At 59.1% G+C, this 14,026-nt stretch overlaps 4 protein-coding genes across 4 annotated transcripts; all 4 read left to right on the top strand.

The window, feature by feature from the left end:
• Positions 1-1,460: 1,460 nt before the first annotated feature.
• On the top strand, positions 1,461-2,021 carry LDBPK_010040 (hypothetical protein, unknown function; the record flags this gene model as incomplete). The annotated part of the gene is made up of 1 exon (XM_003857770.1): positions 1,461-2,021. One exon carries the CDS (start codon positions 1,461-1,463, stop codon positions 2,019-2,021), a length of 561 nt encoding a protein of 186 aa, XP_003857818.1.
• A 981-nt stretch (positions 2,022-3,002) lies between these two features.
• Positions 3,003-5,024, top strand: LDBPK_010030 (MCAK-like kinesin, putative; the record flags this gene model as incomplete). Its single annotated transcript, XM_003857769.1, has 1 exon — positions 3,003-5,024. One exon carries the CDS (start codon positions 3,003-3,005, stop codon positions 5,022-5,024), a length of 2,022 nt encoding a protein of 673 aa, XP_003857817.1.
• A 1,591-nt stretch (positions 5,025-6,615) lies between these two features.
• Positions 6,616-8,277, top strand: LDBPK_010020 (hypothetical protein, conserved; the record flags this gene model as incomplete). Its single annotated transcript, XM_003857768.1, has 1 exon — positions 6,616-8,277. The coding sequence occupies one exon, from the start codon at positions 6,616-6,618 to the stop codon at positions 8,275-8,277; it is 1,662 nt and encodes a 553-aa protein (XP_003857816.1).
• A 1,086-nt stretch (positions 8,278-9,363) lies between these two features.
• Positions 9,364-10,365, top strand: LDBPK_010010 (hypothetical protein, unknown function; the record flags this gene model as incomplete). The annotated part of the gene is made up of 1 exon (XM_003857767.1): positions 9,364-10,365. The coding sequence occupies one exon, from the start codon at positions 9,364-9,366 to the stop codon at positions 10,363-10,365; it is 1,002 nt and encodes a 333-aa protein (XP_003857815.1).
• Between the last annotated feature and the right edge of the window lie 3,661 nt (positions 10,366-14,026).

The following is a 14,026-nucleotide window of genomic DNA, read 5'->3' as shown; positions in this document are numbered from 1 at the left end:
GGGGGGGGGGGGGGGGGGGGGGAGGGGGGGGGCCTCACCGCGTGTCGGCCAGCGGCGCAACGTGCCGATGACGCGGTGAGCAGGCAAAGCGAAGGAAAGGGCGGCATCGATGGATGGGCGACGTTTTCCCTGCTGTGTTCGTTGTTCGACTTGGCGCACACCTCCGTTGTGGGCTCCCTCTTTCATTATATCTTCTATCGGTTATCTGCTCTCCCTCTCTCCCTTCATCTCTCTCTCTCTCTGTGTGTGCGCGCACGCGTGCTCTTCCCTGCTTTCCCTTTCGTTTCTTGCCCTCCTACTCTCCTCTTCCGTCTGCGTCTGCGTGTCGTGGCCTCTACGCGCTATCCTATGTGTGCGTGCTGTCTCTACCCGGCTGTGTCTCGTCCCTCTTCCTTTTCAGCCCCTCCCCCCCTTCTTCTGCCTCGGGTCGTGCTCTATGTTTGTCCTCCCCGACGTCGGGCTCTGACTGCCAGCGCGAGTGTGTGCCGCCGCCGCGCAGACATGAGGGGAGTCAGCGCTGCATGGGACCCCTATCGCTCGCACACCCCCGCAAACGATCTCTCTCTGAGCCTTGGTCTTGCATGGAGGCCGGCCGCATCAAGAGGACGACGCCAACAACATTTTCGCTGTGCCTCCCGCTGGCCCCACTCCCTTCCCCATTCCGCCGAAGATGATGAGGATCACGTCCCTCCACCCGGCCTGTGACACGCCGAGTAGAGCGGTGTTGAGTTCCTCTTGCACGGTCGACTGAAGCGGGGGAGGGCACGTGAAAGGCACAACCCTCTCGAAGTCCAGCGCTGGCAGCCAAGCTTGACCGCGTGCTTGTGCGCGTGTGTGGCAGCGCCGCTGCCGCCGGAGCCGTGAACGAGTCCTGGCGTGGCCAGTTTGGCATATGCCTGTGTATGCTTTAGCCACATCCGTCCCACCTCTCTCTATCTCTCGCACAGACGCGCACCGCAAGCAGTGAGCAGAAGCCCGTGCGGCAACGTGTGCACGCGCGTATTCAAATTGCTTGTCCGCTCGCCTGCGCAGCCGCTTGTTTCTCTTCCCCGCACCCTCTCCATGTAATCCACCTCTCCCTCCTGTGCCTTTACCCTCTGCGCACGCATGCCGCTGCTGCCGCGGCGTCGACAAACCCGCGGTGGCGGCGCACAAAAACAAAGCGAGGAGAGGGGCGGACGCACCCGCCCCCCGCCCCCCCTCCCCTCACTCTCTCCACCGTGCACCGCTGCTCTCAGTTTTCTCCTTCTCACGGGTCTGTCACGCACCGACGTGGTACGCCACAACACCCTTGGTGTGTCTTCTACCGCGGACGTCCATCGTCCCGTTTGGTTTTCCCCCTGCGTTCATCTGCACCACGTTTTAGGCGTGCTGCTCACATCCACGCGGCCCCCTTCCCCTCCCCTCCCTCCCTCCCCCGACACATCACGCGCGCGTGGGTCCGTGGCGTCTCACACAGCATGAAGCGAGCGCGTTCTCCGTCGGCCGACAGCACCGTCTCAGCCTCGGCTCCTTCCGCGGCTTCTTTATCGAGCTCCGCGGTCTTTGACCGGCCGCTGTCCTCGTCTTCGTCCCTTTCGGCCATAGAGGAGAAGGAGGAGCCGACGGCGAGGCCACTTCTCTCGATATTGGAACCAGTGCTGGCGCAGTTGAAGGAGGGGGAGTTGTTCGCTGACGCCCTCCGACGGTACTCGAAAGAGAAAGCCGCGGCATTCGAGGCGCTCGCCCAACTCCATCAGGAGGCCATGACGCAGCACGAGTTTGTGATGATGCGCATGACGCGCGAGGCGATCCTTCTCAGGGCTCTCGAGGAGGCCCGCCGCACCAGCACCACTCTCCCGCACGTGTGGATGATGCGCTGGAAGGACAAACCAACTGTCCAGCACGGGCCCTTTGCCGACGACGCCATTCAGCAGTGGGGCCGCGACGGCTACTTTGGCAAAAAGGAGGCGGAGCTTCGTGACATCAACGGCGTCGGCAAGTCGTGGCGGCCGGCACTGTCGGTGGTGCACGGCCCTTGAGTGGCTTAACATCCACCTCCTCTCGCTTCCCTACACCGCCGTTGTGCACAGGCTTGTGGGCTATCTTTTATGCAGCCCTGGTGCGGCTCTGTGCGTAAACACGTACACCCCTGTACGCATGCGTATGCAACTCAGAACAGGTGCCAATGTGGGAGACTCACACGCCTGTCCTCCTTCTCAGGCTTCTTAGGCGCGGGCAAGTAGTGATGGCCAACTACTGCGATCGCCCTCTGCCCGATGCGTGAAAGGCGCATGTGGCACTGCTGCCGCTCTCACCCATGGCACCACGACGACGACGCCGACCACCACCACCATTACCGTTCTCCTCTCTCCGTATTGCTTCCCCTGCTCTCCCTCCGCCTCATCTCGCTCTGCATTTTACACACCCGCCCATCAAACGGGCCGTCTGACGCCCTCGGACCACACCCTCGTCCTCGACAGCACCCCTTCGCCTCCTTACCATCTGAGAGCAAGGCGAGTGACGGCGAGTACGAGTACACACACACATACAAATACACAGACACACACGCATGCATGCACACAGGTACACACGTCCTCCTTCCGTTGTCTGTGTCCCTCTCTCTCCCTCCTCGCTTCCATCATCATACAGAGGCGTTCGCACGACGCACCGCCGCACTTCTTATTTCAGATCCCTCATCTGCACCACGAGGCGCCTTTCCATGCGCACGCACGCGCATCATCGTCTCCGTCCCTTTCCTTCTCCGTGTCCTCCTCCGTCACTGCGAGCTGCCTGAGCGCGAAGCGAGCAAGTGCGCCGACTGTCAGTCACCGCCTCCTCGACTCCCCGCTCGTCTTCTCTCTACATCGGTGGCGGAAAAGGACCCGCGGCACCCACGTCGCTTCGGCTGCTTCCTCGCGTCTCTCTCTGCCCATCTTAGACTCTTTCTTCGTTGACGCCCCACTCCCCTTTCCTCGTGAAGCGGCCGTAGATTTGTGTGCGTGGCGGCCAGAGCGTCGCAGATGATGTCGGCCGAGCCGCCGTCGTCGCAGCCGTACATCAGCGACGTGCTGCGGCGGTACCAGCTGGAGCGCTTTCAGAGTTCCTTTGCATCGAGCATGACCATCAAGGACCTCCTCGCCCTGCAGCCGGAGGACTTCAACCGCTACGGCGTCGTAGAGGCAATGGACATTTTGCGGCTGCGCGACGCCATCGAGTACATCAAGGCCAACCCGCTCCCCGCCTCGCGCTCCGGCAGTGACGTGCTCGACAACGACGGCGACGGCGACGGCGATGACAGTACGCCGGAGGGGAAGGAGGGGTGCTCGACGGAGCGCCGACGGCAGTACACAGCACGAGGAACCACCGTCCTTTGCGGGTCGACCGACACCGCCGAGGAGGTGAAGCGCAAGAGCCGCATCATCGTCGCCATTCGCAAGCGTCCGCTCAGCGCCGGGGAGCAGACGAACGGCTTCACGGACATCATGGACGCCGACAACAACGGCGAGATTGTGCTGAAGGAGCCAAAGGTGAAGGTCGACCTCCGCAAGTACACCCACGTGCACCGCTTCTTCTTCGACGAGGTTTTCGACGAGGCGTGCGACAACGTCGACGTGTACAACCGCGCTGCCCGCGCGCTGATCGACACCGTCTTCGACGGCGGCTGCGCGACATGCTTCGCCTATGGGCAGACAGGGAGCGGCAAGACACACACGATGCTCGGCAAGGGCCCCGAGCCGGGCCTGTACGCACTCGCCGCCAAAGACATGTTTGACCGCCTCACGAGCGACACGCGCATCGTTGTTTCCTTTTACGAGATCTACAGCGGGAAGCTCTTTGACTTGCTGAACGGCCGGCGACCACTGCGAGCCCTCGAGGACGACAAGGGGAGGGTGAACATCCGCGGCCTCACCGAACACTGCTCTACCAGCGTGGAGGACCTCATGACGATCATCGACCAGGGCAGCGGCGTTCGCAGCTGCGGCTCCACCGGCGCCAACGACACGAGCTCCCGCTCCCACGCCATTCTCGAGATCAAGCTCAAGGCGAAACGGACGTCGAAGCAGAGCGGCAAGTTCACATTCATCGACCTCGCTGGAAGCGAGCGCGGCGCCGACACGGTGGATTGCGCGCGACAGACACGCCTCGAAGGGGCGGAGATTAACAAGAGCCTACTCGCTCTGAAGGAGTGCATTCGTTTTTTAGATCAGAACAGGAAGCACGTCCCGTTCCGCGGCTCGAAGCTGACTGAGGTGCTCCGCGACTCGTTTATCGGCAACTGCCGCACGGTGATGATCGGCGCCGTCTCTCCGTCCAACAACAATGCCGAGCACACGCTGAACACGTTGCGCTACGCCGATCGCGTCAAGGAGCTGAAGCGCAACGCCACGGAGCGGCGCACCGTGTGCGTGCCCAACGACCAGGAAGAGGCCTTCTTTGACACGACCGAGAGCAGGCCACCGTCGCGGAGGACGACAACTCGGCTTTCTGCGGCCGCCCCGCTTTTCTCCGGCACTTCGACGGCTGCCCCAGCATGTAAAAGCACGTTGCTCAGCAGCCGCTCCGTCAACACACTCTCGCCGTCGTCGCAGGGCAAGTCGACTCTCGTCACCCCGAAGCCACTGTCGCGCGATCGGACTCCGGACATGGTGTGCGCTAAGCGGCCCCGCGACTCAGACCGAAGCGGCGAAGACGAAGTGGTGGCGCGGCCGAGTGGGCGCCCAAGCTTCAAGCGCTTCGAGGGCGGCGCCGAGCTCGTGGCGGCCCAGCGCAGTCGTGTCATTGACCAATACAACGCCTACCTCGAGACGGACATGAACTGTATCAAGGAGGAGTACCAGGTGAAGTACGACGCAGAGCAGATGAACGCCAACACGCGCACCTTTGTCGAGCGCGCACGCCTGCTGGTGAGCGAGAAGCGGCGCGCGATGGAGTCCTTCCTAACGCAGCTGGACGAGCTCGATAAGATCGCGCAGCAGGTCGCCAGCATCACCGCCTTTCAGCAGCACCTGCCGCCAACGCAGCCGTCTTCATCGTCCTTTTAGGTATCGCTCTTTCTTTTTCTTGTTGTCGGTGTTCGCTACGCGTTTTGCGCATGTGTCTCTCACTGTTTTTTTTTCCATGTGTGTCTGTGCGTGTATGTGAGTGCGTGTGCGTTTGGCCATCAACACCGGTGCTGCCGTGCAGGTGCTTCGTTCGAGGCGCTGTATGATGCTTCCGGTCCTTTGCCGGCTTTGGTGGGCTCAAGCCCTCTCTGTTCGTGGTGACCGCTCTCGTGTTTTCGGTCGCCGCTGTTTTAGACTGGGACGCTCTCTTTCATCGCTTTCGCTCCCCTCTTTCCGCTTTCGCTCTCTTGTGCCCTCTGCCTGTCTGTCCGTGTGTGTGCGTGTGGCGTACCGTTCGGTTTTTTTCTCTCTCTCCTATCATGTTAGACGTAGATGCAACTCCCCTCCCTCCCCCCACTGCCTCAGCCGCAGCCCCACGCAGCTGCAGTCGATGGCCGTTGCTCCTCTTCTTTCTTGGCCTCATCGATTCGGGCGGTGCTTTTGTGTACTGGATGTGTGGGTGCTGCTTCATCATCCATGCGGACATTCTTTCTGCGTGCCCCGTGCGACCCCTCACTCTCTACCTCTCTGCATCTGTCCATGAGCAACGTCTGTATCCAGCACTGGCAACAACAGTGCCGCTGGCCTCTGTACCATCCAGCTCTCCGACGCACGTCCAGCTCCAGCGGCTTAGAAACAGACCTCCCCGCTGTTGCCCACGACAATACGCTTGTGGAGGGGCGGTCGCGAACAAGTCGTTGCCTCCCTCTCTCTCCATGTATATGTGCCTGTGCGTGTGTGTCTGTGATGGCATACGTTTTAGCTCTGTCCCGTTCTTGATGTTTTTATGTCTTGTCTCTTCGGCTTCTCGCTCCCTCTCTCACGCCTCGCTCAACCAACACGGCGCATCTGTGGTCGTCTGTGTGCCTGTCGTGAGGCCCTTGCCGTCTGCGCCCTCTCCTCTACTGTCCTTTGGACATCTTCGCGCACTCGACCCCTCCTCCGCTCACGGAAGACGGGAAAGGGAAAAGACGACCGCCACATGCGCACAACGTCACCTCGCCCCCGCGTAGAAGGACAAGTAGAGGCCAGGGTGGGCGGGGTATTCACGTGCCGCCGGTGCAGCTGCCAGGGGCGCAGCAGCTGGAGGCCTCCTCAACGGCATCAACAGATGGCGCAAGGGTAGAGATGTTCTGCTGAGAGAGAGAGAAAGGCGCGCGGGCTGCTGATTGCACACTGTACTACGTGTGCTTGCACATACCTCTGTGTGCCTCTGAAAGTCACACACGAACGTGTCTTGCCGTCTTGTGCCCTTTTCCTCTCATCCTTCACGACCGTCTATCCTGCTCTTCCTCTCTCCCCCGTCTTCTCGCGTACTTCTGTGGGCGACATGTGCCGCTGCATCAGTGCCCCCCCCCCCTTCCTCCCTCCGCTTATTCGTCTGCTCTGGACTGTGAAGTATTCCCTCTGCAAACGCCTCGCTCACACCGACCCACCTACGCACAGACGCCCAGAGCGGACCGTGCTTCGCCATCTTCGAGCGTCGCTTGCCTCATGCAGTGATTTCCTTCACCTCCCTCCCCTTCTGTAGATGTTGAGACGCTGCTCAGCGCTGCTGAATGATCCGCCACTGGTGAGCGGTGGCCCGGTCCTGGGTCTGATGCGGGACACCGGCACGCGCACAACGATCCGCCCCTCCATCATGGACGCGCAGATCACGCAGAGCGCGCTGGAGGCGAAGATGTCGAGCCTGCTGGCGCGTGAGATGCAAGCGGAGAAGATGGAGGCGGAGCGCGAGCCTCCGCTGAAGCGCAAGTGGGTGAAGGCGCCCGTCTCTCAGCTGTCGACGAGCCTCTCACGGCGTGACTGGTTCCGCCTGATGAGCTTCAACATGATGACAGACGCCTGGGGGCCCAGCCACACCACCCCCGTCGAGGCGGTGCGGGTGCGCGTGCCCGAGTTTACGCGCAACCCGGAATGCGACGACCCCAACGCCTTCTGCGACTACGACCCCTCCATCGACAAGGAGCTCCCACCCTTCCTCACGCCGGAGCACCGTCGCAAGCACATTGTGGAGCTGCTGCGGTGCTACGACCCCGATATTGCCTGCTTGAACGAGGTGAAGCGGACCTTTTTCAACACCGAGTTGTGGCGATACGTGCGTTACCTCGGCTACGGCACGCTCTACCAGTCCAGTCGTGGTGCCCAGGTGCGGGCACTCCGCAAGGGTGACAATGCCGCCGCTGCGGCCAACCAGGGCAAGATCGCCGAGGAGGAGGACATCGGCAACGTGCTCCTGTTTCACAAGGGCCGCTTCTTCCCGCTCATGATGCCCGGCCGCGACATCGGCCAGCGCTTCCACTTTGCGCACTTCGTCGGCATGCGGGACAAGGTCACAAACATGACCCTCTACGTCGCTTGCGTGCAACTCACCGCGGGGGCAACGGCAGAGGCGGCCGACGTCCGGCTGCACGAGGCACGACAAGTGCTCACGATACTTGATGCCCTCGGCCGAAACGACGCAGATCGCTCGCATCAGTCGCACATCGTCTGTGGCGACCTGAACAATCAAGCGGACGATGAGCCGTGCGTGGAGCTCCTGCGCGACAAATTATTTTCCACGCATGACCTGGTTGGCGGTCCACGCTGGACGGCGTGGCACTACCGAGACGACGCCCGCGCCGCCGCCTATGACACGTACTACACCAAGAACGCGGAGCAGGCTCACCGCTCCGACAAAGCCTACAAGGCCGAGGTGGAGATCCAGCGTTTCCGGCGCACGGACGCGGGCGGCTACCATGGCGTCTTCTCCAAAGTGCGGCTTGTGCGCGACGAGATCGAAGCACGAGCTCACAAGAAGCAGCAGCAGCAGCTGACGACGCCAAAAGCTGCGCCAGAGATGGCGACACCGCCGCCTGCTGACACGGTTGCTGCTGCGGCTGCTACTGCACCGGCGCCATCGCCAGCCCCTGCACCAGCGCTGTCTGACACCGCCGTCAGGGTCGACCAGCTTGCGCTCTTGAAGGAGAGCCGAAAGGCGAAAGGCATCACGTACAACACACAGGACTTCATTTTCTACGACCCCAGCACGCTCGCCCTGCATCAGGTGCTGGACGTTCCTGAGGATGAAGAGGTGAACGAGGCGCAACTTTTTCCTAACCACAAACTGCCTTCTCACCACCTCCCGCTCTTCATCGACATCTCCTGGATCGACTCCTTCCCCGATGTCGCCGCACGAACGTTGAAAGACTAGGCGCATAGTGGTGAGAGTGCGTGCTCAGCGTGTCCGTGCCTGTGTGCCTCTACTGGATTCCTCGCTGGTTCGAGGAGTTGTTGTCGCTGGTGGTTGTTTGTCTTTCCATGCTCACACACGGGAGACAGACAAGCCCATTGTGCCGCACCGCACGCATGCGTCCTCACTGACACGCGGGGCATCATCACTGCTCGCGCCTGGTTGTGCAGACGACAACCTCCATCCATAGAAGATTCGAGCGCATCGAATGGGCGACGAGGAAAAGTGGCTGCTGCAGCAACGAGAGAGCACAAAACGGCGACTGCTCACAATCCCCGCGCTCCTAACCACCACGCCCTTCGCTGGCGTCTGCCACTCGCCTAGTGTGGCTCACTTTGCACAGCTCCGTCAACGGCGCATGAAAGCGTGCAAGTACCCCCACGGCTGTGCTCCTCCTCTCCCCATGCGCCCTCAGGATGCTGCTCCTCGCTCAGACATCACCTACAACACTAGGGAAAACAGCCTTGGGACCGACATGTGAGGAGCGTGCACCACACCTCTCATACTCGCCACGTGGCCGCGACTCTGCATCCACCCTCATCTCTCCCGTGAGACGGATTGCCTGTGCTATTACTCACAGAAAACACCTCTACCCTCTTCCACACTCCCTCCCTCTTCTTTCTTCCCACCCTCCCCTGCCACGCATGAGCCCCATCGTATCCCCACTTGCCCGCTGCACCTGTGCGTACCCCGTGAAGTCCTAGCGGACCCTTGACGCAACCACTGCTCCGCCTTTCTCCTTCTCTGTTCTCTCGCTTCCTTACTTTTCTTGTTTTCGTTGGTTCTTCTCCGGCGCGCACCAGCGTTTCAACCAGCGGTGCGGAGGGGGGGGGGGGCTGTGCTTGACCTTCAACGTTCCTTTCATATTCGTTTTCGGCTTCTTGGCCAACTGTCCTTTTCCCCCTCTTCCCCCTCGGCCCTCACGCCCGACATTCATCGCCGGCTCACGCATCTCCACTTGTTCGTCCACCGTCTGCGTTCCCGTCCATTTCGTACACTATTTCTCTCCTCGTTTTCCCCGCTTGTCTCTCTCGCGCTGCTGACAAGATGCGCTGCGCTCTCGTCTTCGTGCTGGTCGCGGCGGCGCTCGCGTGCCTTGCACCGGCAATGACGCATGCCTACTCGACAACGTATGCCGCGCGCAGCGCCGGCAGTGGTGCCTTTGCCTTCGATCCCCTAGAAATCGATTTCTGCAAGTTGCAGGACGCGGCGTCGCACACGGCCATGTCGACCTCCGCCTCTATTCAAGAGGCTCTCCAGAGCGCCTATCAACGCGAGGGCATTAGCGGCAACATCCCCCTTGGCGGCATGACGGAGCAGGCGGTGTGCGCGGGAACCCAGTGCGAGTGGCGGTGGTACCGCGGGCTCTTCCGCACCACCCGCCCGCTGTTCCTGCGCGGTGTCAACTACTGGGGCGTAAACGATGACTCGACTCCAGTGGACAGGACCACTGCTGTGCCGGGCTCCTACACCAATTTCGAGACCAACTACCCGCGCTCCTGGGGAAACTTGAGCTACTGGGGTAAGCGCCTGGTCGTTATGCAGCCCTCCGGGAAGTGGGTGAACACGGAGGTGTCCACGTCATTTACGCATTTTCTCTGCGAGTACTACGTCTACGCCGACTCCGATGGCGTGAATCGGCTTGTGCCCACCTTCCCGGGCGGCAGCGCCATTCCCTTCGTTAGCAGCTCCGGCCACACGTACACGTACTGCGGCAAAAAGGTCGAGGTAGACTCGCAGAGCCGCTGGATCCTCCCGAAGTGCAACGAAACGTTCCCATGGTGGGGCAGCCTCGTCATCGCCGTCGTGCTCTATATCATCCTGATTGCTCTCATCATTAGCATCTGGTGCTGCTGCTGCATCCGCCGCCGCAACAAAGAGGAGAAGCGCCGCCGTAATATCATCGGATCCCAGTATGACAACCAGGGCGCTATTCCCACTCAGTCGGAGCTCGGGCTGAGCCGTCGCAACTCTTTCCGAGGCACCAGCATATACAACTCCTACGACGACTCCGACTCCGATGCAGATGCGTACTCCTCGCGCGAGTAGACGGGGGGGGGAGAGGCGAACAAGAGAAGAATAGCACATCAGTGACCAAGCGACTCTGCAGAGACATCGCCTCTGCCGCCTTGCTTCCCTTGCCCTTCTCACCTCTCTCCAGTCGGCCCGCTACTGCTGACGTGCGCTCACGTCGACCACATCGCCCCATTTTCTCTTTGCGCGAACTGAATCGCGACTTTGCACCCGAATATGTGGCTGTCCGTGCGTCTGTGCGTTGCCCTGTTCTCCGTAGAACGCACACGCTGAACACAAAAGCATTTTTTCTTTGCGTTGGGCTGCACAGCTTCTAGTTACTGTTCTTCGTCCACTTCACACCGTCTTCCGGCGTTTTCACGTTTCAGCTCTCTTCTTCCGCTCCCCTTGCTTTCCCCCCTCCCCCGACATCTATGTGTATGTGTGTGTGTGTGCCTTTGCGCGAGAGAGCGAGAGCGCGCGTATGCTTCAAGTATGCACTGCCCTCTCCCCCCTTCTCTCTTTTTCTGTGACCTTTAGCTGTGCCCCTCCCTCTCTTGCTGCATATTTTTCTTGTGTCTGCCTTATGTGTGTTGCCTCTCCTCTGCACTCTCTCCTTCCGTCGGTCTCTTTCCTTTCTTTCTGCTCTCTCTGTCTCTCGCTCTCTTTGGATCTGGGGTGCACAGCACAGCGACGCAGCAGCGAAAGGAGCATGGAAAAGAAAGACGACGGTGACAGATAGAGAGAGACAGACAGAGGAAACGGCGGTAGCGAGCAGAACGGCGCTGCTTGTCATGCCTCTGATCTCTCTTGTAACCTTGTTTCCCTCGTTGTGCTCCATTTTCGGTTCGCAACATCCATCCGTGGTCTGTTTCATGTAATCCGTCTCTCTTTCTCCTCCTCCCGTGTGCGTCTCTGCCCATCTCATTCTGTACTGTCTGTTTTCGTTTCTGAATCCCTTGCCCCTTTCGCCCTACTTTTCCGCTACCTAACAGTGTCGTCTCCATCGCGTGGTGCGCCGCCCCCTTTAGCGTCATGTCTTGGCGACGGTCAGGCTTTGTTGAGTTGATTGGCGGCACTACTTCGCTTTTCCTCCTCCATCGCTGACTGCCATGCCTATGCGCGATTGAGCCGAGGGCGACTCTGTCCCTTCTTTTTTCCTTTCCCTTCGTTGACCAACGATGAGGCTGCTGCTGGTGATGCAGTCACGAGCGCGGAGACCTTCGCATTCAACGCACAGCGACGTGCTGTCTTTTGTTTTGCTCTTCTCTTTCTCGTGACTCCGTCATCCCGCTGCTCTCTCTTTGCTTATGTGTCTGCCGTCACATGCACGCTTATTTTTATTTTTATTTTTACTGGCTTCCTTGTCTAACAGCTTCATTGAACGTGTCGACATCACCGCGAATGCCACTGCAGGCTCGGCGTCGGCTCACGTGCTTGCACTGCTGCCCTCCCCCCCCCCCTGTGGGCGTGCCCCCGCTGTACATGGATGGGGTGAGCGCCGGCGGCCTCGGAAGGTGCCACGAGCACCAAAACAGCACACACACACACACACATACGCATTATGTGAACAGCTCAGCAGTAACGCGGGGAACGTTTTATGAGCAACGACGACACAGCACAGACACACACACACGCACACACACCAAAAAAAAACTCGATAAACATACCGGTAGAAGACAACATTCCATGACGGCGGATGGCAAAGATACGCGACAAAAGTAAAAGAGCCGAGAAAGAAAAAAAGCGAACAATGGAAGACAACCGTGAGAGGGTGGCCACATGTGTGCGTGCGTGCAATCGCTGCAGTGACAACGAGAAAAAAAGAAAGAAGACTCGCTCATCAGCCAGCGGTCGCATGGCAGCAGGAAATTCGCCCTCTCTCACACCCCTTATAGTTTCGCTTCGGCTCCCATGGGGTCTGTCGTCATTGTCCGTCTCGTTCTCCTTGTCACCGTGTGGTCAGTGTGATGTTCCACTTTTGAAGTCCTTTAGCTATCTCTTCTTTCTATTGTTGTTTTCTGTATCAGGCGAAATTTTGTTTTGCTCACACCACACGCTCCGTCGTTCTCTCTCTCTCGCGGTGCGCCTTTTGTGTTCGCCGTGTGGGTGTGCCGATGAATGGCTAGCGTGGCTGACCGTGTTTTGTCTCTCTTCTCTTTCGTCTCTTTTTTCTTCGTCTTGATTGTTGGACTGTTTTGAAATGATCAGCACCCATACCGCAAATCTTCCAACAAAAGCAACAGCACCCCGCCATGGTCTCGCATAGGTGCCGTCGAAGAGAGTTGCCCAAGTGGCGGTGTTGAGCTGATGCCGGCAAACAGACTGAGCAAGCGCATCTGAGGCAAAGTAAAGCGAGCGATTCATGCCATCTTGTCTTGCTTCCTTCTGCATCTGCTTTGGTGCCTTCGTCACAGACGGGTTTCTGGTGCTCACGGTAGCGGTTCGGTGACGTCACACACTTCAACGCGTGACACATCGACTGCGCTCGAGACCAGTTGCACTTCTCCACTTCTCGGCTTCTCTGATGTGCTCTCTCCGTGAAGCCGTTCCGCGTAGCCTTTCGTCTGTTGCTATGACTGCTGCTGCTGCCCCATCAACTTCCCCTTCTCTCCACAACTCCGAATTCCTCTCTTCTGCCTTCGTGTCTGCCGTACGTGTGCACACCTATCCGACCATGCACATATAACTCCATCGCTCACACTTTTGGTGTGAAGTGACCCTGCCCTATTGCCTCTTAGCGTTCTATCCATCGACCTGCACCTGCACACATGAGCTGCAAAAAGTTCGACTCCTTGCCGATGTTGACTGCCTCTCTTCTCATGTTCCTCCTCTTCGCCAGCCAGCGGGATCTCTCCTGCCTTTTCTGCCGCGTGTTTTGCCATCTCACGAGGAAAAACTGAAAGAAAAAAGGTATCACCTGGTACGTCTTGTGCTGCGGTACCTCGGATCTGGTGCATTTTTCTCCTCGGCTCATTTCTTCCCAGCCTGGGAGACTCCCGTTTCTCTCACTGCTTGTTTTCGGTCGATGCTCATTGTGTCCGCGTGGGCGTTGACTTTCCGCTTCCCACCCTCCGCCCACCTTGATTTGGGTCAGGAATTTTCGGATGAAAAGGGTTAGGCTCTCCCTCCTTGTCGTATAGAGCACAATCTCTCAGAAAGCCTTCAGCCTCACTTCATCAAAAAAAAGCTCTGCAGCCACATTACTGACTGATCGGCGATTACCGTGGGCGGTCGATGCAGTTTCACTCCCTTCATCCAGGGCACGCACTTATGCAGACAGGTGCACGGTTTTAGATTACCGGTGGCTAGTACCCACCGTATTTTCCGATAAACTTGTATAATACGAGGCAGAAAGGAAGAGCTAGAAAGTGCGCGCACTCGATGAGTCATCTCCTCTTTGGTGGACCGACGCGCCATGACGAGGTGAGGCCAACGGCAGCAAACGTAGCCGAGATCTTTCGTTTTTTTTTTCTATTTCAGCACGTTTATCGAAGAGCATTGTGCGTTTCGTTCTGAAGAGCAGCGACAAGCGTGCCAGAGGTTAGTAACCTAATAAAAACGATAACTCGGTACCGGTACGGGTTAGGGTTTTTCTCTCGACTGATTCCTTGCACCGCGACACCCTCTCCAACAGGACGGGGGCGTGACGGTGTACTGGTGTGCTGGTTAGGGTTAGGGTTAGGGTTAGGGTTAG

This window comes from Leishmania donovani, chromosome 1 (genome assembly GCF_000227135.1).
Source record: "Leishmania donovani BPK282A1 complete genome, chromosome 1".
Taxonomy (NCBI): Eukaryota; Euglenozoa; class Kinetoplastea; order Trypanosomatida; family Trypanosomatidae; genus Leishmania; species Leishmania donovani.
The sequence above is the reverse complement of the archived record's forward strand: the minus strand, read 5'-3'. Positions and strand labels throughout refer to the sequence as shown.